Genomic DNA, 25,897 nt, shown 5'->3' with positions numbered 1-25,897 from the left:
AGACTCGCTCTGCTCACCGCATGACAGGCCAATAAATTGGGAGATGAGGTGTTGGGGCAAGGAATAATGACTTTATTTGGAAAGCGGGCAGACTAAAAAGATGGCAGACTAATGTCCTGGAGTACCGTCTTCCCCAAGTCAGAAGTCAGGCTCTTTTTATACTAAAAAGGGGAGACACTGTGGTTGTTGCAAGCTTCTTGGTGTTGGAATCCTTTGTTCTTACAGCTGTTCACGTGGGTCAGTTCATGGTGTCCCTGTAAACTTCCAACAAAACGTGTTATTTTTTATTCTGCAACTTGTTATCTTTGTGTGAATGGAAACGTCTTAATACCCTTAAAGGTAGAGCCTTGAGAATGGTCCATCCTGTCTATTTCAGGCTATAGGCAACAGTCTTTTACAAAATGTGCAGAACCAGCCCAGGAAACAGCACAGCATTAAAGCCAAAGGAACACATCTAATATGGAGTCAGATTTGTTCTTTTCTATTACAGTATGGCATTTGAATTATATCTCTTAAAGTTATTTGAAAATTTTAAAGAAATGAAGGAGATAAATGGACCAGAAAAATACACATTTGCTAGGGCAGGTTTTACTCATCAAGCAGGAAGGTTGTGGGTACAAAGATGCTCAGATCCACCCTAATTCTCAAGTGGAGAATTGTCCCATGAACCACTCGGTGGCTTCCAGGAAATAGGTCTCTGGCTCCTGGACGTTGAGAGAATGGTTGTGACGTTGGCCCTGAAAGGAGAAGAACAGTTAGAAGGGATAGGACTTGCAGGGGACCTGAGCTGTCCCTTGTAGGAAGCTGACTGATGGGTTGAAGGCCCTCTCTGGAATCAGTAGGGGCCAGCAGGCAGCCAAGCCATCCTCTGGCTAGCTTTAATTACAAAAGAAAGATTCTGAAAAGCGCACTAGCTTCACAAGCCCAGCCCTTGAGGTCAGTACCCACCCTTGTTGGAATGACAAATGGCATTTAGCCACCTGAGAGTGACGAGTGATAGGTCAGACATGCCCTTAGATGTCCAGGGCTACACTGAGGGCCTCCGTGCTAGGCATTGGGAGTATCACCAGTCACGAGTCCTTCCTATGCCTGTAAAAGATGATCCGACCCAGCCACCCCCAGCCCCTGCAGCGGACGTGGCCATGTGACTTATTCTAGCCAATGAAATCTGAGCAGAAGGCTGGGCAAGTCTCCAGTTTTTCTTCTCTTACTGGCACAATCCTGGCCTCAGAGACCCCAGGCTGGGATCTCTGACGCCAAATCACAAGGGAGAATACTAAGCATCTGCAGCCGTTTCCAGCAGTTCAGTGGGGCATCCTGAGGACGCTCTCAGTTTGAAGACAAACTGGGATGTGGCACTGATACTCTAAATGGTAGGCAGACAGGAAGGGAATCTCCAGTTCCTCACAGAACTGATGGATGGCATTTTTGGAGGGAGACCAATGACTGTACCTGGGTGATGCCCAGGTATTTTTTTTTGTTACTGACCAGGGTTCTTGGTCTCCTTAATCAATGGAAATTGTTAAGAGAGGTCAGACGAGAAATTCAGGCAAGGCTTTGTTGGGGCTCAGCACAAGGGAGCAAAAACAAGTCACAGGCTCCCTTGCTTGCTCCTTGGAGGGGGTGGGTAGTGAGCTGGTCCCTGAAACGAGGTGAGGATAGGGGCAGATAGGTGAGCGAGGCTGGAGGGGCGGCTTAGATGATCTGCCCACCCCCTTGGTGGATCTGTGTGCAGGGATCACATGCAGGACTTGCTTTTGCTCCTGGCACCTCTGAAGTGACGGGTTTTTGGTCTTTTCGTATCTTGTTGTTCATAACTTGGTCCAGCTGCACACAGTTATTTTTAGGCCCTTGTAGTTTCTTTGTATTCTGTTGCTCGAGGAGACGTTTGTCCAGGTGCAAGCATTGCAGCAAAAGGCCCCAGGTCCCAGCCTGTCTCATTTTCATCAGGTCTGGTAAGGTGGAGACAACTGCCTTTGAGAGATGAGTGTATTACTCACAGTGCCCAAGAGGATGGGGTAGTCCGTGCCACACAGGGCAGCACAGGGAGGCGCCGGGGGGGTCAGGTGGCAGGAGGAGTGGCAGGAAGCATGGGCATGAGCCTTTATTGTGGTCTCCATGGGAAAGGCAAGGCAGGGTAAGCAATATTAGGACTGGCTAGTTTGAATAATTTTTGGGAGCTCTGGGCTGTAGGGATGGTCCCTTGCTCTCTGATACCGGCCCTGGGGTGACTGAGAGCAGGGAGACTATTAACTCATGTGAGAGTCAAAAGAGGTGGGTAGGGTATGGACCCTGGATTGGTGGGTGTGCATATGAGAGGCGCACTCCCAGGAAGGTTTGTCCGCCGTCTACGAATTGGCCAGCCCTGGGAAGGGTGCCTCTTCCAGATCAGCAAGATATCAACACATCCTAAAGTACAGGAAAATTTTAAAACATGATCAGTACATGCAGACCCTAAATACATCTCTTCAGAGCCTCTGGGCATTATCCCTGTCTCTTGTTCCAGCTGCCCCTACAGTAACCATTCTGCAAGAGTCAAGCTAGCAGACCTGAGTTAAACATGTATTAAAAAAAAAATTGAGGGGGATCATATAAAAGAAGAGCACCCTACAGTCTGTCTTTCTAAGAGAATGTGAAGGAAGTCCAGAGGTAGACATTCCAAAATGGAACATGCTTTTTAAATATACAGCCCCTCTGTCTGCTAATTCCCCGACTTCTCCACGAGCCTGGATCCTGGACAGAACAGGACGTGGAGCGGAGCTAGGGGCAGTCTGCAAATGCCACGCGGCTTGGGAAGAAGGAGTGTTGTAAGCTGCTGAGGCCAAGCCTGGGGCCAGAAGTGAACCAGGAAAATAACCATCTCGCCCTCATTCTCCTCCCTCTCCACCCCGCCCCCCCCCCCGCCAGGTCTCCACCCTGCCGATGAGGAGGAATGTCATTGTCAGAACCCACCAAAGCCAGAGGGCAAGGGTCCCTGCTGCATCCACTGTAGGTCAGCCTTCTGGGGTCAGAGTACAGGGTGAAGCAGCATGCGGAGGGACAGACAGAAGCCATCGGCTCGGCATTTGATCAAAATGCAAACTCCCTTCTGAAAAAGAGTGAATAAACTAGGAATATGCACTGCTTCCCCAGTGCAATAGAAAAACCTAAAAACTCACACTTCATAGCCAGGCGCTGTGCGAAGGGCTTTCGGGTATTAACTCACTCACCTTTCACAGCATCTCTATGAAGAAGATACTGTTACCCCCGTTTATGCTCATCACGGAAGTGCACTGCTCAGATCTCACCCGATGGGGTGAGGGGAGGGTACCACAAACTGACCACCTCCAGCTGCCGCATCTTCAGACCTGCTGGAGGTTCACGCCAAAGCCATGTTGTCCCTGGGCTGTTCCCAACCAATGCCCGAGCTTGAGGGATGGGAGTACCAGAGCCAGGTCATTTCTCACCAAGGCAGGGCTCCTCTCACAAGAATTCTGTGCTCTGGGTGCCCCCATCGGCTTTATGGAGACTTTCTCAGAACGGTCCTGAGAGCTACTCCTGCTCCCTCTCCCCTTATCCACACATCCGATTCTGTTTTAGTGTCTGCTTTTCAAAGAACCTAAGTTACGGCGCTATTTTTCAGATGAGAAAACTGACATGAAGGCACAGAGAGGTTAAGTGACTTACTCAAGGTCACACAGCTCCTAAAAGATTAAAAAGCTGACAGTCTCACTTCAGAATCTGTACTCTTAACCATTCCACTATGAGAGAGAGAGAACCCAAACAACATCTGAAATATTCCTCCTCATCTTGATTTTGTAACCCCGCTGGCCCATCTGAATTATGATTTTCTGCTACTTTGATCCATTTTTCCAAAGGCTGACAACAAAAACATCTCTGGAGTGTCCTTTTTAATTCCAAAATAGTCCCTGAAGATGGCAGTGTTTCATCAACAAACCGAACTGTTCCTAGAACCAAGGATCACAACCAGTGAGGCAGTACATTGTTTTATAACCTGCAGATCTTGATTCCACGTAGTGTACACATTGGTTAACTAGCCCACGGAGGAGTTTCAACATATGTAGCAACTAATCAGAGGACCCAAACCCAGAGCTACAAAGCACCAAATAAAATTCCCACCCCCCGCGTCACTCCATGCGCTGGAACACGCACTGACTTTTACAGAACAGCAGCAGCAGAGCAGGAGCAGGAGATGGAAATGCTCTGTACAGGCATCAGTGTGAGGGAGGTGAAGTCACATTTTGGTAACAGGTGGTCCTAATGGACGTGGGGTGGCTGAAAAAGAATCTGGGATCCTAGGATGTGGTGTCAGCGAGCCCTGAAAACTGGTTACAGAGTATGGGAAGCATCTGCATTTCAGGCTCATTTCATTGCTCACAACCCAGATAACAAAGCAAGAACAGTTAATGATTGCAGTGAACTGTATGTTGGCGCTGGCCAGCAGGATCATCTGTTCATCTCCTCGTGACTTCAAGCTCTTATCCAAATGACTCCCCTGGGACAGGGGGGAGGTATAGCTCAGTGGTAGAGCGCGTGCTTAGCATGCATGAGGTCCTGGGTTCAATCCCCAGTACCTCCATTTTTAAAATTAAATAAGTAAACCTAATTTCCTCACCCCCACCAAAAAAAATGACTCCCCTGATGGCTAACATATGTCCACCTTCTGAAACCAATCATCACCAGTTAGACATTTAAGCCAGTTAGCACTTGACTTCTTTTATCCTCCCACTCAGAACCATAAATTGATCTTCTAGAATCCAGTTATACAAGTATTCACTCTGAAGAAGGGGAAATCTCTTCAGGGTCACAGCCGTGGTAGCCATGACACTTGTGATCACTGATCACCCCAAGGGATGGAAAATCATAGTCACTTGCTCAACAACCCCTTGTCCGGAGAGTAGGACTTGCATGTATCTTTTGGAGGGGAGGAGGTTGCAATCGGACCCATAACATGCATTTAGGCACAGGGGTCCGGCATTTGTACCCCTGGACCATTGCCAGATGTGGCTGCCCCTAGGGAGGGGATATGACCTTGGACAAAGCAGCTCCCTTGAGCCCAGGAGAGTGCTGGCAAAGGGACTCGGGTGTGAGCCCCCAGCAGACAGCCTTCCTGGCAGCTGGAAGTGTGAGCACCTGGGTTCTGAAGACGTGGTCTGTGTGGTACTACAGCATCAGCTACGGTGGGTCACCGCAGTGGCGTCCTGCAAGGCTCTGATTATAACGAGGGCTTCTAGAGGTGCCTGGGGTTTGTGATTCTGGATGAGTCACCTTAAGGACCCAATTCCAGGCAGCACTGTCAGCTCCCTGGGGAGAAGGGGCCCCAGCGGAAGGGTTGGCAGCATCCAGAGAGGTTGGAGATCAATGGCTAGAACCTTTGGATCTCATCACACATAGTCTGGACCACCCCACAACCCTGTCATCCCTTCCAGAGTATCACTTCCCTCTTCTATGGAGTGCTTTGGAGAGACCAGAGTTCTCATGTGCTTCCTCTTGCTTGTGCACCAAGCTGATGACCACTGTCCCACCTGTTGTGCTGTTCACATCTGGGGCAGAGCCAGGGCCCCTGCTAAGTTGCACTGACATCACTTAGCCAGGAGTTTGAGGAGTCCAAGTGGCCCCTCTGGGCCTAGAGCCCACCACCCACCTGCTCACCCTGAGACTGAAGCATCCCTGGGACTCTTTCCTGGGGAGACTCTTTCCAGCCTCCGTTGTCCAAGAGGCTTCTACTGAATTTAACAAACCCAGAGAGGCACAATTCAGGCTACCACCTAGCAGGGGCACCAGCTTCTTGGAGGACGGGGATCCTGGAGGGGTGTGAAGGTGTGGGAAGGACATCCTGGAGGGAGCATGAAGGGTAAACGTTACCTCATTTGATCCTCACTACGGTCACATGAAGGAAGGTCTATCATCTTCAGTCATAGAAGGGTAAAGTGAGACGTGTGGGCTGTTGTTGACTCTCAGTTGGTTCACGCCTCCCTGTATCCAAACTAATGTATATAAACAAGTTTATACTGTACAGCACAGGGAACTATATTCAATATCTTGTAATAACTTGTAGTGAAAAAAATTAAGAAAATGAATATATGTATGTTCATGTATGACTGAAGCATTATGCTGTACATGAGAAATTGATACAACATTGTAAACTGGCTATATTTCAATTAAATATATGTATACAAAAAAATTTAGCATCTAAGTCTCCAGCATGGTGGAATGGAGCAAGGTCCTGGTGGGGGGGGGGGTCCCCCTGGCATTCTTCTGGTGAACCACTTAAGTGTTTGGATTCTTGGAAGGTTGGAGTCCTTGGGGGAGCAGTTACTTACCAACTAGCATAGAAATAGTTCAGTATTTAAATGGTTGGTTCAACTGTACAGGTATGTACCAATGGAGCAACAGCCCTGCTGGTAACAATATTTAACTTCCTGCTTCAGTGTTTTGATGAACCGGGGGGGTTTGTCCCCTCTCCAAACAGACACCCACAACCAGCCAGAAGGTGTCGGGTAACAGCCCATCCCATAGTTACAGCTCCACACTGTTCACAGGTCCTTGCTTGGACACCACACAGAAGCAAGAGTATTCTCAGATAATTTATTCAGAATTTTCATATAAACAGGTAATTATCCCATATTTTACATGCAGAGCAATTTCAATATCCAAAAAACAAAAAGGCATATTCTATACATGGTGCTACTTGCCTCTTTTAGGAAAACATTGAAAAAAAAATAAGAATTGAGCTTTTGGTGGGTTTTGTGTCTCCGAGTTGTTTTCCGCCTAAGCCGAGGCACATTTGATCCTGCGTGGCTGACAGCGGATGGGTGTCTGCTGCAGACACGCAGGGCCTGGACCCCCCACCAGGCACACAAGGTCAACAGAGTAAACAAGCCATTCCTGAACGTGTGTGTGGACACACATTCTTGGCGGGGAGATGGGTAGGTGTTGCCTTCCTTCTCAAATGGGACCAGGAGCCCCAGAGTCATGATCTGAGTTTCAACAAGGATTTTTAGGGGCCACACCCAAATAAAAATGTGGCTGGAGGCTGGTTCTGAACCTTGACTGCTATGAGGTGACAGTGAACTCAAAAAGTCATTATTTCCCTCTCTTTCTGGGGGACCCCATAGGGAAACATTTACCTCCAGTTGCAGCTTCTGAACATCCATCACATTCTTTCATGTGTTTGAAAGAATGAACGCCAGTCTGTTCTTTGCATTCCCAACCTCAGCTCTGGGGTAAATCAATACTCTGAAGAACATTCTGGAAGGTTTTCTGAAGGGACACCATCCTACGTGCATCATTTCTAAACAATCAGCATTTTCCCATCCCCCACTCCCAACAAAACCATAATTTCTAAGTAGCCTGAGGTGTCAACGACTCACCAAGTGGCATCTGATAGACATTTAACCCCCAACTTCCACCCACCACAAAGTAGAAAAAAGATTGTCATTGAGGGCGCAGCACACAGATCACTTATGCAGGTGGCTAGCACGGGCCAAGCCCTGATGGTGTTCCTGCCCACTGGCCAATGTTATTGCTGCTGCCAAGAAACATCTCCCAACCCAACAAGCATGTTTCACAGCAGACCGTCTGCTCTGGCTGGAGGAAGTGGAAGATCTGTCCCTCAGTTGGTGGCAGTCTCCAACCATCATGGGATTGTATGTGCAGACCTTTGCATCAGTTTTCTTTCAGTTGTGCTCGCTGTCTATCCAGAGAACCAGCAGCATTTCCCCCCTTTCTTACCAGCTTAAAATGACAGAAAAGCACCCTGGACAGCTCCCAGGATACAAACATTTCCAGATGTGTGTTTGACATCACTGGTCCAGGGAGAAACCACTATGTGGATTTTGCCACACAAATAAAAAAGGGTTTTAAAACCAGCAAGACATCTTTAAAAACACAAACAACAAAAAGGGTCAACCAAAGCTGGCTTTGTTGCTTTTTTTCTGTAGCACATCACTACAACCCTCCAGGACATCCATGACTTTCTAGGACCAAAACTCTGTTGTTACAGAGCGAGTCAACATTATCTGATGTAAAAAGGGGGCTGTTATTCCAGGCTGCTTGCTCTTTGACTGCAGCAAGAGAGACAGCTAAACGAAGGCGGGGAGATCCCGTTCACACAGGGCAGGCCCAGCGCTCTGAGCTGCCTCTCCAGGACGGGTGGGGAGGTACGGTAAGGGCGGTGACGTCTGCTGAGGATGACAGCATCCCTGCTGGCCCTGCCCAGACTTAGCATGTGGGCTCTCAAAGCCCCACAGGATCAAATAGTATCATCTTGAGGTCAACCAAACCACAATACAGGGGTCCAAGGTTTTGTTGCTAAAAAATGTGTTCAGCATGGTGGGTTTTGGTTTGAGATTTCTCAACGTGCCCCCTTTTCACTCAGAGAATAAAAGAGACACCACGTTGGGTGTCTGTGTGCAAGGTGCCCATGAGTGTGATTGGTTCCATGCCCCTCTCCAAAAAAAAAAAACAAAACAAAAAAAAAACCTCAGCCTGAAAGGAATGGAAATAAGCCATACAGAGCCCAGGGCACCTTGGTGCTCACACCAGAAGGATGCTGTGGGACAGTGGGGGTGCTGGCCCTGCATCACAGCCTGTCTTTGCCCCAGCCGGGGAGCTTCCCTCACCAGAGGGTGGCACTCAGGCCAGGGTGTCCCCCACACATCAGATACATCATGATGGCCTGGAACTTGGTTCATGTTTGGAGAGCACAGTGTCAATGGATGGAGGATTTAAAAAAAAAAAAAAAAAAAAAAAAAGAGGAAGATTAAATCCAGAGAAGAATATTATCAGCCAGAAAAAAAGGATCTGTGTTCATATGAAAGCCACACTTCAGCCCAACTCCCTCCCTCAAAATTCTTACTGGTCCCTGGCATTCGGAATCAGCTGATACAATTTTCCCTGATTCAGATTGGATCCAGGCAGAATTCTGAAGTCTCAAAGATGTTGATGATTGAACCACATCCTAACAGTACACTGAGGTAGACTGTGCTGGAAAAAAAAAATCATTAGCCCACATTCACCTGTTTATTTTTTCTTTGAAAAAAAATTTACATGCACTCCATTTTTTACGAAAGTGATTTTTACAGTGATTTTTATATATTAAAATAAATAATTTTTCCCCTAATATAAGAAAACCTTTCTGAATTAGAAAAATGTGAAAATTGCTGCTAGTGTAGTATATGGCCACTACAAATTTACTACGGAAAGAACAAAATACCTAGATCTACGGGTATGTGTTTTTTTAATTTACGTACAGACCCTCTTATATGTACAAAATAAATTTGGCGAAAATAATTTCTGTACTCTTGCTCCTTGTACCCAATCGCTGAGACTCCCCAGAAGTATTTTACATGCTGAGATTTCTCAAATCATATAAATAACAATAGGCAATTGGGATGTGTGTCTACCTGTGTCCTTAATCAAGAACTGAGAAGGTTCAGAGGTCGCCATTGTGTCTCTATCCTGTTCTTCAGCCCACAGCTCTTAAGAGAAGGAAGCAAGCAAAACTTTGTGAGAAAGTGCACTCAAGGGATGACCCAGGGGTGACGATTTCGATGAACCAGAGTGAGGAGTTCACCATGTTCTCTCTTTGAGCAGCTGTCGTCCTCTCCCCTGAGGGAGGAAGCTGTGGACTCATGCCCATTCGGAAGTTCTCGGTAGCGCTGAAGGTCCTTGGTTTCTCCTGCAGACTCCTCTCTCTTAGGGACTGCGACATTGTAAGCACCTGAGGGTTCGGCTCAGGCCCCACACCTGGCCCAGCTGAGGTCCCTGGGCACAGAGCAGCTTCTGGGAGGTCAGTTTTGAGGACAGTCAGATGCCCTGAGGGCGGAGGGGACCGCAGGCACATCTTGCTTCATATTGCTAGTGTTCTCAGAGGCCGTCCGTGCTGTCCCACTTTGGGGTCTGATTCTGTTGTGTTTGCACAGTAACTGTAGGACGTGCCCACCCAGTTGAGGAAGCCCAAGAGGTACACACGGGACCAGAGGATCCGAGAGCCACACGCGTGTTCGAAGGCAGGGCTCAGCTTACCCGAGCAGAAACCAAAGCATCCATCAAACCCAGTCGCCCACACCCTCCGCGTGGCCTCACCACGACGTCCAGAAGGGTTAGCAGCTAACGTGGCTTTATTCCCAGAAAAGCAGATGCCTTTAAGACCACACCGAGAGGCCACTGGTGCCTCGTTCCCCCTCCCCACACAGGCAGACCAACCCACAAGCCCTACCCCCACCCCGGGGAAAGGGGCAATAACTTAGGAGGCTGATGCTGGAGATTTCTTTCAAAAATTAAATATGTTACAAATATATTCTCAAAACTTATCATCTCAGTTTTTTTTTCTTATTTTTTTTTCTTTTTTTTAAATGTCCTGGCTTTGTTTTGGTCTTGTAAAGATCCATTATCACTCCAAAGGACTCCCTCGGCTCCCGGAAAACGTTTTTCACCAAAGTTAAGGGAGAGAAGACTCCTGAGGCTAGACTTGGGACAAAAGAAAAACCTGTTGAGGGCACAGTCTCCCAGTAAAGAAGAAGGAAGGAGGCGGGGGACCAAGGGCTCACATACTTGAAAAGCAGAACCTTCATGAGCTGATCCCCAAAGCAACAACTCAGCCCAAATGATTGGCGTGCACACACACTCAGACACACACACGCCAGCTGCGCCTAACCTGGACACACACCCGCACACACACGCCCGAGTACACACGTGCGCCACACACCCGGACTGCAGGTCCTTATCGAAAGTACAAAAGCAGCAGCTATTGGTCAATTTGAGGAACTGATTTTTGTGAAGGAAAAAAAAAGTCCTTCAGCCTGGATGAGAAAAACTTTCTCGAAGCCCACTCGACAAAGCTTGGAATTCTACTTGAACAGGGTTTTCTTTCTTTCTTTCAAACTTTTGTTCCACAAACAAGTGTTATGTTTTATACTGTAGCTCAGACACCAGCAAAAAAAAAAAAAAAAAAAAAAAAGTAAAAACGGGTGCTTTCTTTCAATCTACCGAAAAAGTAGCATCTTGGCTTGAAACCGCGGTGGCCAGAAGGGACAGCAGCGGTGGAAACCTTTCCCCTCTGTGTTCACAGTTAACTTCTCAGACGAGTCAAGTTGGCAATGGAACCAATGTGTTTTGAAGTCATCAGATGAACAGAAATGGATCGCCATGATCTCCGAGCTCCGTTTGACACTGTGGCAGAGTCGTGTGCAAGTCCTGAGTTTTCTGCAGGCCTTCAAACCAGGAGGAAGTGAAGCCGGGAACCCCTGCCCCCCGCAGGGGCCGTTAGGAAGGGTCGGACCGCGGCAGGGTCAGGATGCGGCCGTTCCTCTTGCCCCCGTTCATGTGGGTGTAGGGGATGTGCTCCTCGTAGCCCCGCTTCAGCCCCAGCGCCGACCCCGCGTCCCGGCCCCCGGCCTCCTCCCGCTGCGAGTGTGCCGACCGGTCCAGCGGGACGCTCTCCATGTCCTCAAACTCCATGTCCAGCTCCTCGCTCTCCGGCGCCTTGTTCTCCTCGCTGTGGAAGAAGGAAACTTCGGGAAAGCTGGGGTGCAGGTCGTCCTTGAGCAGGTCGACGATCTCCAGGAAGGTCGGCCGCATCTTGGGGTTGAACTGCCAGCACATGCGCATCAGGTTGGTGCTGTGGGACGGAGGGGCACGTGGAGGGTGAGCCCCGGGGTCCCCCCACCGCCAAGAGGCCCCGCCCCGCCGCGCGGTCCACACCCACCGCGACCGCCGACGGCAGCAGGCAGAAGCCGCAATTCTACGGCGGCTGAAAGATGATTTTGGCAAGAGAGCCACGGGCCCTGCCTCATCCCAAAACCAAATCCAGAAAGGCCTGTCCTGATGTTGCCACTCGGTGAGGACTGCAGCTCATCACTGGACGTGTCCCTGCCCGCGATGGGTGTGTGCAGCTGCGTTGACTGACCCTAGGGGTCCGCCCTGCACGCCCAGCCCTCACTCTCCGCAGGGGACCTTGACTTTGCTCAGGACAGGCACTGTCCTGCTCCCCGGCTCCCTTCTCCCAAGGCAACCACCGCTGCGGGGTTTCCTGTACAAGCTTCCAAAGATACGATGTGCAGTAAAGCATCGCGTGCAAAGATGCAATACACACACACAAATATGTACAGTGACACGATGTGCAAACACAAGTGCGCGTGCAGAGATACAACGGGCTAACACAAGCACACGTGGACACAGGACACGCAAACCCAAGTAGCCATGCAAAGGGCAAAGGCTTCTGAATGAGCGGCCCACACACTGCACCCTTTTCCGCACTTACACTCTGTCTGGACAGTTGTCAGGTTGATCCAGATACCCTCCATCCATGACGAATTTCAACACCTGCTCATTAGATAGGCCTTGGTAAGGCTGTTCTGCCAAGCTGGTAATTTCCCAGAGGACCACGCCGAAGGACCTGCCAAGGACAGCTGGGAAGTAGTACCAAGGAAGCCATTAAAACACACACACAACACACCTTCTTGGTGTACGAGAACCTGGCCGGCCAGTTCTTTAAACAATCCATGCTGCAGTTCAGAAATGCCTGTGAGATTAGTTTCACAGAAATGTCACAGTGGCTGCAGAAGGGTCCCCAGCCCTGACATCGCCTTCCGCGAGGAGGGCAGTTTTTGCCTGACTGTCTTGCTGGTCATTCCAGTAGAGCAACCTGGAATTCAAGCCCAGCGTTCTGGCCGTCAGCCCACCCGCGACTCACCACATGTCGGAAGAAGTGGTGAAGACCCCGTCCTTCAGGGATTCGGGTGCCATCCACCGCACGGGGAGCAGGCCCTTGCCCCCTTTCCGGTAGTAGTCCGTTTCGTAGATGTCTCTGGTCATTCCAAAGTCTGCCAACAAACAGTTCACATGCTCTTAACCTTCAGCCTGTGGCCCTGCTGTCTGCCATCTTTACTGCTCCGCCCCGGCGTGTGCTCACCTGGGTCATGGTCAAATCCACTGAGAATGGATTCTGAGGGCACTCATGAGGATGTGGGGGGAGAGAATGGTCCGCCATTTAAAGGGAAGGAAAAGGAGCCACCAAGTGGCAAAGAAATGACGTTCTGGCCTGCAGCTTGGGAATCCCATTCTCAGCAACGCTTCCTTCCCACCCATGACCTCACAGGCATCTCAAACAACTTCTCACTCTCTGCAGCCAACCTACTGTTCTCCATTGGATACGGCCCCACCAACCACCCAGCTGCCCAGCTGGAAACCCAGGTTTGGGTCCCCCTTTGGCCATCTCCTTTTCTCCCATCCCCCAGCGGAGATAGTGGTGAGTTCTGCCCGCTCTCCCTCCACATCCCTCTCTAACCTAGTCTGCTCCTCTCCATTGCCCTGGACGCACACAGGCCCACCACCATTTCTCACCTGCAGGACCCTCCCTCCGCCCTGACCCTGACAGCCCACTGCCCAAGAGAAGCTACATGAGCTACGTGCGGCTCGCTGCGTCACACTGGTGATGTGGGATGTAGGGTGACGTCTGCACAACTCACCGGGACTCGCAAGGTCCTCCTGGGTCTGGCTCCCGCCTCTCCCCTTAGCCTCACGTCTCATGCTGCTCTCTGCTCCCCTCTGCGTTCATTTTATTCACACCACATCAGCCATCCTTCCAACCTCAGGGCCTTTGCATGTGTTCTAACTCCCCCAGGTCAACATCCAGTCCTGCAAGTCTTGCCTAAAATGTTGCCTCCTTACAGAGAGAGGCCTTTCCTCTCTTATCACGCACCTCTTACTTCCTTCAGGGCTCCTTCCCGTCTTCATTAGCTTACCTAAGTGTTAACTATTTTACCATTCGTCCAGAACAGCTCTGGCCAGGAGAACTTTCCGCAGCGATGAGCATGGCCTATCTCCGCACTGTCCCATATGGCTCCAGGTGGCTACTGAACACCAGAAGGGTGGCCAGTGCGACTGATGGGCTGAGCATTTTATTTTACTGAATTTAAATTTATGTAACTGTAAATGGCCACACGTGGCCAGTAGCTACCGAGCTGGACAGCGCGGACAAAGGCTGCAGGGGGCACAGGGGCAGTAAAACCGCGGCAGGTTATTCAGCCCTGCGCCCGGCGCATGTGCCGCAGCGGCTTGCCCAAATACTGCTTAAAGAAGTGAACAAGTGAGTTAATGAGCAAATGCAATTCGATTACAGTGTCAGGATGGGGCCCCCGTCCAAAACCCTGCCCCTTTGCACTATTAGAAAAGATTCCAGTGCTCATCACAGACAATTCCTTCTTGAAGTCAGAAGTCCTGGGATCTACATTTCAAAGCAGAAAGCCAGACGCACCTCCGATTTTGACGGTAAAATCATGAGCGACCATGCAGTTCCGAGCTGCGAGGTCCCGGTGCACGAACTTCTTGGCGTTCAGGTACGCCATCCCATCGGCAATCTCCGCCGCCATCTGAATCATCTCTTGCAGCGTAGGGGGAGGGCGACCAGGGTTATTCTAAAGTCAAAACATGGAGTCGTGTTCAGCGACACTGGTGCCCGCAGCCCAGAGCGGGCGCCCTGCCCGGTGCCTCGCGGCAGCTCACCTCGGCCTCCGGCCGCAGGGAACGGAGGTAGCTCTTTAAGTCTCCGTGAGCCATCAACTCCATCACCACCAGTGTCGGCTGGCCTTTGGACACCACCCCCAGGAGGCGGACCTGCAAAGCAAGCATGGGTGGGAAGGGGGCTTCTTGAATGAGGGTCTGTGGGAAGATTTCAATGCAGCCATCTCTCCCTGTCTGGTACCTCCATCACACACAGCATCCTGCTGCTGAGTGGACTGTGGGAAGCCCTGGTCTGTCTGGCTGAAATGCCAGGGTCAGCATCTTGCTGGGTGGGGGCTTTGGGGGGAGGGAGATTTCAGGACTCACAGTCTGGTGGGTGAGGGGAGCAGAGAGACCTGCCCACCCATAGCAACATAGCGGGGCAAAGCCCTGGATATCTCCATGCCTCTGAGCACTCAAGGCACATTCTCACCTCTGGGCCTTTGCACCAGCTGCTTGCTCTGCTTGACCCTCTGTTCCCTATTTGCAGCTCAGTCCCTACATCTTTAAGTCTCTGCTCAGACAAGCCTTCACTGCGGCTGCATTCCCAGTTCCCCAGCTCTGCCCTCCTTTCCCATTTTGCCATAGCATCACCTCCTAAAGTATGACATAATTAACCTATTGTGTTTAGATTCTGTCTCCACCCGCTGGATTGGGAACTCCGAGAGGGCAGATGTGTGCTGCATCCCAGAGAGGGGAACAGGGCTCAGTACAGAACAGGTGCTTCGTTAATATGTGTGGGGCAAGGAGACATTAAGGGACCACTGTGGGAGCAGAAAGACAGGGAATCTGTGCTGACTTGGCGGGTGGGGGAGGGAGATAGGGGTGGGTGGACCACAGTGTGTTTAAAGGTTACAGAGGAGCCAGGAAGATAGGAGAGATGGAGGATCCTGGAGAGTGATGGGACAGGAAAGGGTCTGGCTCTGGGTGAGACGGGAGAGGATGGGACTGGAGAAATGAGAAGGGAGGGACCCTCTCCCCAGCTTAGGATGCTCAGCAGAGAGGGGGGCCAGGCAGGGGGGTCCATACCCAGCCTCCTCATGCTTTGTGCCCTAGGAGGAAGGATGGAGGCGGCGGGATGAGGGAACAGGCTTAAAAGGAAGCCTTGTTCCCCTCCCAGGGCCAGTGCGGGACTCACCACGTGGTGGCAGGTGAAGCCCTTCATGACCGAGGCCTCGTTGAGAAACTCAATCCGTTCTCGCAGGCTGGCCGACTCGTTGACCGTCTTCACCGCCACGCGGGTCTCCGCCTCGCCCTTGACGATGTCCCTGGCGTTGCCCTCGTACACCATGCCGAAGGAGCCCTGCCCGAGCTCTCGCAGCAGCGCGATCTTCTCCCGGGGCACCTCCCACTCGTCCGGCACGTACACAGAACACGGGAACACTGCTCCTCATTATCTACACAGCAGCCTCAGTGGCTCCCGCGGGGGCCCCTGGCCACCTCCCACCCAAGCCCTGCCTCGCTAACGTTCATCACTAAGTGACGTGTGATGCAGTATCTGTGCCGGGCAGTGGGCACACGGCCAAGAACAGGACAGGTGGAGGCTCGGGAAGGAGCCACAACTGGTCCAGGGTCCTGGCCAGGAAGTGCCGGGATGGGCCTGCATCCCCATCCTTCCTGTCTGAGTGCAGAGCCCTGCCACCAAATGACACTACTCTCCACCCGAGCCTGTTTTCTGCAAAGTGCCAAGGGGACGGGGGAGCACCCAACCTGCCAACCCACAGACATGTGAGTGAGCCCATCCAGGACCACCCAGTGCCAGTGGATCTGCAGACCGGCCTCAGCCAACTGGGTGAGACCAGGAGAACCAGCACTGCCCAGGTGGCAAACCCACCAAATTGTGAGCTAAGAGATGGTGGTGGTTTTAAGCCACTAAGTTTGGGGTGGTTTGTTACACAGCATATGATTCTCAGACAAATGCACAAAGTCCTCATGAGAAAAGCCAAGATGCACCTGCCTTCCTCTGCACCGGTTGTGGGCTGAGCTGTGTCCCCTGCAGATTTACATGTTGAAGTCCTAACCCTGGCATCTCAGAATATGGCTGTATTTGGAGACAGGGTCTTTATAGAGGGGATCAAGGTAAAATGAGGTCATTCAAAGAGGCTCTAATCCAATCTGACCGGTGTCCTTGAAGAGGCGATTAGGACACAGACCCACGCACAGAGGGAAGACCACGTGAAGACACACGGAGAAGGCGGCCGTCTCCAAGCCAAGGAGAGAGGCCCTGCCAACACCTCGCTCTCAGACTTCCAGCCTCCAGGACCGCGAGGAAATCAAATTAAGTTTCTAAGCCTCCAGTCTGTGAGGCTTTGTTACAGTGGCCCGAGCAAACACAATACAGTGACCAATGCCTCCTGCAAGGACACTGGGTCAGACAGGAGCTCTGCACCTAAATGACTCATAGATGGTCACTGGGGTGGGGGTGGGGGCACTCTGCCCCCTGGGACCCTGAGCTTGGACCATTCCGTGTGTTCCCTCTGCCCAGATCTTCCTGGCCTTAAAGACTCATGAGCCCCAATTTCTGGCTTTCACCGAGCACCTTTCTGCCCTCAGCCATCGCTGCATCCCCAGAAGGAAGCAGGCCGGTGGGGGAGCAGAGGCAGCCACGAGCAGACAGCCTGGCCTAGCCTGACTGTGAGGCCAATGGCAGCCTTGGGGTCCAACTCCCCCGTTTCTGATGTCATTGACACCATTCCCAAGCAGGTGAGGGGGCTCTGGATCCACATTCATCCCCTCCTGCTCCTGGGCTCTGTGCATATTCCCCCTGGGGTAGCCGCCTCGTCTAGTGTCTCTGCTCTGATGCTTTGAGGGCCTGCTGACTCCGGAAGCACTGCCTGTCCCGGGGCAGCCAGTTCCCACAGGTAGTAAATGGCTCACCTGGGAGTCTGCCTTTCATACCTGCACCAGCCAGTTCAGAGCCCACACCCCAACCCCTCCCTGATCTGGGCCGCTATGCCCCTGCCCTGATCACCCCAGGGCCAAGGAGCGGACATGCAGGGACAGCCCCTGTGCCCCAGACTCTGCCAAAATGGTTCAAACTAGTCCCTCCCCCATCTCGCCCTGCCCTGCCTCGCCCTTCCCGTGGGAGCCACAGTAGAGGCTCTCGCCCACAGGCTCCCTCGCACTCTTGCCTCCTGACAGGCCCTGGTGCTTCCCCAGTGGCCCTGCCTCCCGTTCCTAGGAATCCGTGAGGATAAACTTCTTCCTCATGACAGGCACCTCCGTGACTGCAAGTCTTACCAGACTTGTGTAAAGCAAATCCCAGGTGCCCTCAAACATACCACCCCCGTATCCCGAGGCAGCCTCTCGCTGGGCAGTGCTGTTCATGCTTTGAAAGTCACTTTTTGATTTTTTGCTGCATGAAGCATTTTAGAAGCTTGTAAAGCAACAGCTGCCTTCACGTCTGAAGGAGCAGCCAGGCCTTATCCACAGGGGTCACTCACTGGCCTTTGGTTCAGTCAAGGGGAATATGGCCATCCGTCCTGCACTCCTGCCACCAACATAAGCATCCCATCCATGTTCCACAGATGTGTCCCTGGTACCCACCCAGCCTCCCGTCTGCCCCCTCTCGTCCCTGCTCCTTATCTCCCCCCTCCCCGACCCCCAGGACCCCTCTTGGCTTCCGACTCTCACCGCCCTGATGAGACGGCCAATTTGGTCACTGCTCTCTGGCTCTGACCCTTGGCACTCTCTGGCACGAGCCTCAGACCGCACAGCCCCCACGGCTGGGGGACCAGGTTCTTGGCCTCCCAGCCCAGCCCGCAGATCCCAAACCAGCTAGATCAGCCCATCTAAACAGGCGCCAGACAGACAGCAGGTGTCTGTCTGCTCCCAGTAACAGGGTTTCTGAAGCAAAGGGCAGGTCTGCAAGCGCAAGTGAACAAGAGGACCCTTCTCAGCATCCCGGGGGTCAAGCCCTGAGTGTCACTCGACACGGTGGCAAAGGGAACTGCACAGCAGGGTTCTGGTCACCCGTGGGGAGGGGGCTAAGACTCACCATCGCTGGCACTGAGGTACTCGGGGTTCGAAGAAGCATACAGTGGTCCCAGTGGCCCATCCGGCTGCCTGGATGAGAAAAACAGAGGCACCCTCATAGGACTCTGTGGGTCACTAGTGGGAGGGCAAATGGCCACCCTTATTAGCAGCATCCACATAACCCTGCATACTCTCTGGAGTGAGGATGTGGGACCCTTTTTTTTTTTAGTGGAACCCATCAGATGCCTACTTAAGTGTGCCACCACAGAACTGCTCACCCATAAACTGTAATTTATGGTTGTTCCACGTGACACCTTTTAAAAACCACTCACCCACCGCTGTTCTGAAGCCATCTCTTTCCAGCTTATAAGAAACAATTTTCAATTTTCAGGAGATTTGCAAGCCAGTTGTTAAATACAGCCATCATTAACATTGAATCGCATGGGCTTATAATTAAATAAATTGTATACGAAGCAAAGGTGACGGTTATTCAAGACCCACCACTTCCTGATAATCATACTACACTTTACTAGGATCCACACTCTTGAGCCCGCCTAGTTACCGCACGTATTTACATTATTGCATCCGTGTGGCAGAAACACTGTATGACAGTGAGCGGCTGCTTATCTCCTCCCGACTCTGCGCTCAGTGACATCACGTCTGGAGCTGGAAATTGGCCCCGGTGGGAACAGCCACACCACAGAAGTAGGCAAACACTACAAACCAAGACTGATTTATCACTCTGTTGTATGTCCAGGCTTGAGAAAGTGATGGCAAAAATGTTAATAATGCAGACGAAGCTTAAAAATATGTCATCTCCGGAGCCATGACATCGCAAAAGGCACAAAAAGATTGAGAAAATGTGCTCTCAGAAAATAATCTCAGAATTATTCTCTGATTCTGCAGAGTCACTCCTATTACCGATAAGCATGTATGTACATCATTTTTGTCTCGCTCTTTAATGCACAGTATCAGTCGACACTTATCCTGGAACTACACTCATTCGTGAACTGCAACCATACGTTGGCTACAAAGGTTTGGGCGGGGAAAAATTGGCAAAGACATTTGGTGAGGCTCAGCTGGCCAGAGAGTTTATGATAAAGAGTACTGTATGCTGCATTATGACCATTATCCGTAAATTACATGCTATGCGTCCTTTGCACCAGTAAAACGCATAGCAAGTCTAGATGCAGCGCGAGCCGGTTGTTAACCTTTTACACTCACCTCTTTCTCAGGAACAGATAAATACTCCCAATCACAACACTGAAGAGAAATACAAAGATGAGGGGGCCGATGATAATCTTTGCAATATTTGATGGGACGTCTACTGAAATAGAATAAGAAAATACATGTTTCACATCAAAATGCGTTCCCATCAAATTTCACATCAGAACTCACATCTGCATGCTTTAACGGTGGGCCGCACAACCTCGCTGTCCCTGTGCCTCTCCTGCTGGTGTCCACAGGGCTGGGCAGCAGGCTCAGAGGCCCGTATTCTGGAAGCAAGTCCCTGACCCCAGACCCCTGCCCACTACCAGCTTTCTCCCTTTGCCACCGACGGTCAGTTTCCATCAGCCACATCCCCAGGTTTAATGCTTGGCTGTCACAACCTTGAAACTCTTAACAATTTTTAAGCCAGGGGCCCTGCATTTCACACTGGACCCTGTGAATTAAATAGCATATTTTAATCCCAGCAGCACCCATGGTAGATGAAAAATTCACCAGGAAGTGCCCTGAGTATGCTGGGGGCTCCTCCCACCAAAAACTAAACCAGTTGAGGAAATGTTACGCAGCCTTAATTTTTTTTTTAATTCACATGCAAGGCCAAGTTGTCTGAAATTATAAACATGTATTCAGACGCTTCCAAGCCCAGGAGGAAAATGAGCTCTGAAAAGTCAGAGAAGAAACCGGGTCCTTTGGGTCTTTCACTAGAGCAGCTTGCTGAATGCTTGCCACCACACCCGGCGGTGTTTAGACTGCTTTGACAGGTGATCTTAATTAATCATCCCATACGCCAGCGTGTGAGATGCTACGACCAACACCAGTTAACAGAGGCTCAGAGAGGTGACGGGTCTTGCCCAAAGTCCCAGAGCTGATCCACAGGGGAGCAGGGATTTGAACCCGGGCAGTCTGAGTGAGTTCTTGGCCACTGCCCTGAGCTGTCTTTGGTGGCCAGCTCTATCCTGAGATATCTCATCCTCCCGGACCTCCCTGTATTGACAGCCAACTGCCTCCTCCCATCTCCGGTGGCTCCTAGCATTCAGAAAGCCTCCGTAAATATTTGATGATTGAATGTGACTTGAGAAATGGAAACCATCTGGTCATGTGCAGTTGTCGGCGGGGTGTCCCTCCTCTCCGCCCCTTAGGAGGTGGGAAAAGCTGGAAGCTACCAAGTGCTCAGGACCCAGCACATCTCAGGGCAGAATATGAGAGCCATGCCGTCCCCCTCTCTCCATCTCTGCCTCCCCGAACCCCGCTGTCCCGCTTACTCCCCAGGTTCCAGGAGCTGCCAGAACTAGGCTGAGGGAAGGGAGGCACCCAGGGCGGAATTTGAGAGGAACCCTTGCTCTGGGCCATGACAGTGAGCGCCTCTCTAAATTCTGCACCCCGGGTGTCTTGCTGGCTTCCCTATTATTTAACAAAGAGTTTTTCTTGTAAGTAATCTAATGAGTCAAACATTTAATTCTCCAGATGTTTTGCTCTTGTTAGTAAGCTGTGCTGGATTTCCTTGAACATTTAGCTTTCTTGGACATCTACGATCACTTCCTTAGGATAAATTTCTAGAACCCAGCACCACTGGCTGAAACAGTGAGAGCCTTCGTAAGGTTTTTTTGATAGGTATTATTAAAGTACTACGTTTTAGCAGTCACCTGCCATGACAAAGAAGGGCCATGTGCTGGCACTCTCGGACAACACTACATAGGTCATTAAAAGACAGAAATAAACAGAAATCTTGCCAATTTGGTAAGTTAGAAATTACACCTTGTTTTAATTTGCTTTTTTGTCTCTTGTTATGGTTTTGAGTGAGGCCGGACATTTTTCTCTTGTGTTTCTTATTTTTCAAATCTTCTTAAATCGGTTATTTATATTCTTTGCTTATTTTTATGTTAGGACATATCTCTTTTACTCATATGAGATACATATATATACACATATATAGTTATTTTGTATTAAGGATGTTAACTCTTTGTCAATGATATTACAAATATTTTTCCCACCTTGATATTTGCCTTTGAATTTTATTCATGGTGTCCCTGGTTCTTAAGACAGGGACTCCAAATCCTTGAAATACCCTGAGTATTAGAAGTGTCTCTGTTACTGATGAGCCCCCGGGAACACACCTGAATTTGTTCTGAGAGAGGAGAGGGCCCGGGATGGGGGCTGACCGCCGCGAGACCAAGCACGCCGCCGGAGGCGCGAGGCTTTCAGCCTGACCTTCGCACGGAGGAGGCGGCTGGAGGTGGAATCCTGTCACGTGGTCAACGATCCGCTCAGTCACACCCATATAATGAAACCCCAATAAAAACTCTGTTCACCAAAGTTCAGAGGAGCTTCCGGGCTGACGAACGTCACCGCGCCAGGAGGGTGATGTGATGTGTCCTGATTCCGTGGGACGAGGACAAGGGAGCTGGGTCCCGGACCCTCCTGGCTCCCACCCTACAGGGCTCTTCAGCTGGGAGGTCCTGACTTACATCCTTTATAATAAAACTGTCACTGGAAACCGCGTTTTCCTCGGTCTTGTGAGCCATTCTAGCACACAACCAAATCTGAGGGGGTCGTGATAACCCCCGAGTTTGTAGCCAGTCGGAAGCGCTGGCGGCCTGGAGGACCCAGACTTGGACCTGGCGTCTGACGGGAGGGCGGTCTTGCTGGGAACTGGGCTCCTTAACTTGCAGAGTCTGCGCCACCTCCGGCAGACAGCACCCGACTCACAGCACAGTGTGTCCGGCTGGTGTCACAGCACTCACTCTCTCCCTGGCCTTGGCCAGAACCACGGCAGCAAGAAATCACTTCCCATTTTCCACCCTCCCCCCATGCCTAGAACCTGAAAATTCCACCAGCCAAGCAGAGGCTCCGTCTCCCCCCTCCCACCCAAGTTCCCGCTCCTCCTGGTCTAGAGTCTTCCCTCCTTCCAAGTCATGTGTTTGTTCACTCATCCAAGTTCCTACCACGAGTTGGGCTGAACATGTTCTTTTGCCCCGACTCAGACATTCTTCCAGGTTTCCACCAAGATGTCACCACCTCCGGGAGGAACTCCCTGACCAGCTCAGCCTTGCCCACCTCTCCCCGCCCTGCTGTCTACAGTGGGTCCAGCTTGTCCAACAGCAGCACTCACGGCCAGCATGTTGAGAGCACACCCAAGGCTGAGGAGGTGAGCTCCCACAGCCTCCCTCGGAGGGCACGGCCCATCTGAAAAAAAGGTTCAGACACCAGGAACAGGAGCGTGTTTATCAGATGTGCCCTGGGCCAGCCACTTGACAGTCACGTCATGGAAACCTCCCTTCTTCTCCAGAGGTGGTCCTATTATTACACCCACAGCCAGATGAGGGAGCACGGGCTCAGAGAAGGCAAGGACCTTGCCCCGGTCACACAGCGGCAGCCGGTGGAGCCAAGGCTCAAGTCAGGGCCAGTGCCCACGGCCTCCACGCTTCCCCATCCATCCTCTGAAATGCTCTGCTGTGCCCAGAGCCAAGCACAGACCCTACCGGTCGAAGCGGCCGCGCAGACTTACAATAATCTGTCACATAGAAATAAGTGGCTTCTGTCCAGGAGCCGTTGCCCGCCAGGGAGGTGGCCCGAACTCTCACGCTGTAATTCCCGGGCGGCAGCCCGCGCAGCCTGCAGCCCCGCTCCAGAGCGAAATGCCTTCGAGAGACGCACAGGTGCAGCTCCTGAAACACAAGGACGCCTCTCAGAGGTGGCACGGAGGGAGCAAAGCACAGTCAGTGTCACAGGAAAGCAACTCAAGGAGTCCCCGAGCCTTGGCTCTACGGATAAGGCACAGACGCAGAGGTCATGACGGTAGCAGCCCATCTTCCCAAACCACAGCCAAGCACGTGGCCGCATCCAGTCATTTAATCCTGACAACAGCCTTGTGCTTAGCCTCAGGTTAGAGACGAGGAAACTGAGGCTCAGGGCAGGGGTCGGTGAACTTTTGCTGTAAAGGGCCAGATAGTAAATATCTTCAGCTTCAAGGGGCCACAGGATCCCTGTCACCAACTCCACCCTGCCATCCTGGCTCAGAAGCAGCCAGAGAGGAATCTTGAATCCGTAAGATTCGTTAACAGCTAGGCGCACTGGATGCCCAGTGAGACCCTGTGGATGCTGAAAGCAGACCCTCGTCAAAATTTACATGTATCATGAGATACTGTTCTGCCTTTGATTTTTTTTTTCCAACCATTTTAAGATGTGGAAGTGATTCTCAGCTCACGAGCTGTACAAAAATAGGCTTCCATAAGTAGTTTGCCCTCTCCTGGCCGGGGAGCCGAATGGTCTGGCCCTGACCTCACAGCTGGTGAGTGGCAGGGCAGCCCTTGAGCTTTCTGGCTCCTAAAGTTCTCCTTGAAGCCACCAAGAGGTCTCCAGAAGCGGGGGAAAGAAGGGACCTTCGTTGCTTAAATCGCCTAAAAACCAAATGGATACACAGGCTTAATGTTAAAACGCCTTCCTTCTCCTGGTGCAACCTTTCGATCTGATTTTATTTATTTTGCCATCGTTGAAAGAGTTGGGATCTACCTAAATGTCTGGTAAGAAGAGAGGAGGTAAGTAAGCAGCTACAGCCCAGCAGCAAACATGTAAAACAGAGGAACCCAGGGCTGATGACAAGAGGCGTGAGGCTCGCTGGGCAACAGGACCACGAAACCTGCACGCATCGGCCCCTGAGGGCTCCCCTCCTGTCCTGACTGTGAAACATTTCCAAAACAGCTCCAGGCTAATGGTGCATGCAGAGAACTGGACTGGAACATGTCAGGGGGGCGTGGGGGCAGAGAGAGCGACGTAAAACTCCCCATGCTTATCATGTGACAATAACAGCAAGAAAACAGACTGAGCTGGCGGCAGGGGTGGGGACTCTAGTCCAAAGGTCCTTCCAAGTAGGATGAGTCACCAAGTGGAGAGGGACAAATAAGCAAATATAGAAACCAAAGGAGGCTGCTATCCGGGATAAAGGGGAAATGCGTCCTCCAAAGCTGCCCGTGTGCCCCGGACACCTTGAGGGCGGGAACAGAAAAAGCCAGAACCTCTCTCCATAGGCACCAAAAAACCCAAAGAAAAAAACAGCAAAACAAGAAGCAAATCTGATCAAGAGTGAAGGAGCCAGTTACAGAAAAGTCTGTGCAAACAAGATAAAAAAGCTCAAACCTGCAAAAACATACTGAAGCGAAGGATGTAAGTGCACACACGAAAAGACTGAAAATCGATCAATGCTCTTTGCAGGGAGGGAGTGGTCTCTGGGACCAGGCTTTCCCGGGGCAGGGAGGGGAAGGGGTGAGGGTCCTAATGTGAGGTGTGAGGGAAGACAGCTGTGCCTGAACTCCTTCCGCTGCTCAATTATGGGAGCTAAGCAGCTCCCTTTTGGTCATAAGCTAGTTTGGGGGGGGGGGGGGGTTCTTAGATGCTGGTGCCAAAGGAAGGAGAACGGCTTGGAGGAGCTGAAGTCCAGAGCCTGTAACCTCAGCCTCTACATCACACTGCACAAAGAGCTTCCCAGACGTGGTTTCCGAATGGCGTCCATCCACCAGTTCCAGGGCTATACCGTCCTCTACGTTTCCATCCTGCAGTGGGTAGACGTCTAGCGGCCTGTGATTTTTGCTAGTGGTGAAATCTTATGCATAAAGCTTTGCCACCACCCCCAACTTTGAATTATTTCCTTGGGACATATGGGTTTTATATATAGGGGCTAATGTATTAATAAGCTCTGCGATCATGGCCCCTAAGAATCATGCCTCCCGTTAACGCACCCCTGAGGGCTCCCCTCCCATCCTGATTCTGGGCTTGGCCACTGGACTCGTGCGGATGTACATTCTTCCTTGTTCCTCTGGATTACTCTCTGCAGGACATACAAAAACTAGCCGAGGGGTCACCGTTTGCTGGTTTCAGTTCTAAATCATCATCAGAGCGGAGTATTTGGACATCAACAGCAGACGTGGTCGAGGAGGGAAGACAGAGGGAGTTCAGCCGCCCTCTCTGACTAGGGGAAGCCATGCTGAGCCCACCTGGTTACAGAATGACTCTCCCCCAATGTCCAGGAAATCAGGCAGTTTTGTTACAACCTCTGTTAGGCGTTGGCAAACTATGACCCGCAGGCTAAATCCAGCCCACTGCTTGCTTTTGTAAATAAAGTTCTACGGGCACAGCCACTCCCGTTCATTCTCTGTACTGTCTGTGTCTGCTTCGGAGCTGACCAGTTGATCCAGAG

The 25,897-nt window shown here is 51.2% G+C and overlaps 1 protein-coding gene and 1 non-coding gene across 6 annotated transcripts in view; one reads left to right on the top strand and one right to left on the bottom strand.

The window, feature by feature from the left end:
* Positions 1-4,507: 4,507 nt before the first annotated feature.
* On the top strand, positions 4,508-4,579 carry TRNAA-AGC (transfer RNA alanine (anticodon AGC)). The gene has a single exon. It is a non-coding gene; the product is annotated as a tRNA-Ala (tRNA).
* Positions 4,580-6,574: 1,995 nt separating this feature from the next.
* INSR (insulin receptor) overlaps positions 6,575-25,897 on the bottom strand; it is a 114,495-nt gene continuing 95,172 nt past the window's right edge. For 3 of the 5 annotated variants that reach the window (XM_074350937.1, XM_074350939.1, XM_010966792.3), the window contains exons 14-22: positions 23,213-23,372; positions 19,705-19,807; positions 18,503-18,570; positions 15,644-15,888; positions 14,509-14,619; positions 14,261-14,420; positions 12,698-12,827; positions 12,266-12,400; positions 6,575-11,623 (exon numbers count right to left, since the gene is read on the bottom strand). In XM_074350937.1, the coding sequence (XP_074207038.1) occupies positions 11,269-11,623; positions 12,266-12,400; positions 12,698-12,827; positions 14,261-14,420; positions 14,509-14,619; positions 15,644-15,888; positions 18,503-18,570; positions 19,705-19,807; positions 23,213-23,372 (1,467 nt within the window). In that variant the 3' untranslated portion in view covers positions 6,575-11,268. Of the gene's footprint in view, positions 11,624-12,261; positions 12,401-12,697; positions 12,828-14,260; positions 14,421-14,508; positions 14,620-15,643; positions 15,889-18,502; positions 18,571-19,704; positions 19,808-23,212; positions 23,373-25,897 lie in introns of those variants that run through there. The other 2 variants (XM_074350938.1, XM_074350940.1) reach the window with 2 other exon arrangements.

This window comes from Camelus bactrianus, chromosome 22 (genome assembly GCF_048773025.1).
Source record: "Camelus bactrianus isolate YW-2024 breed Bactrian camel chromosome 22, ASM4877302v1, whole genome shotgun sequence".
Lineage (NCBI taxonomy): Eukaryota > Metazoa > Chordata > Mammalia > Artiodactyla > Camelidae > Camelus > Camelus bactrianus.
Note: the sequence above shows the minus strand (reverse complement) of the source record. Positions and strands in the feature narration are given on the sequence as shown.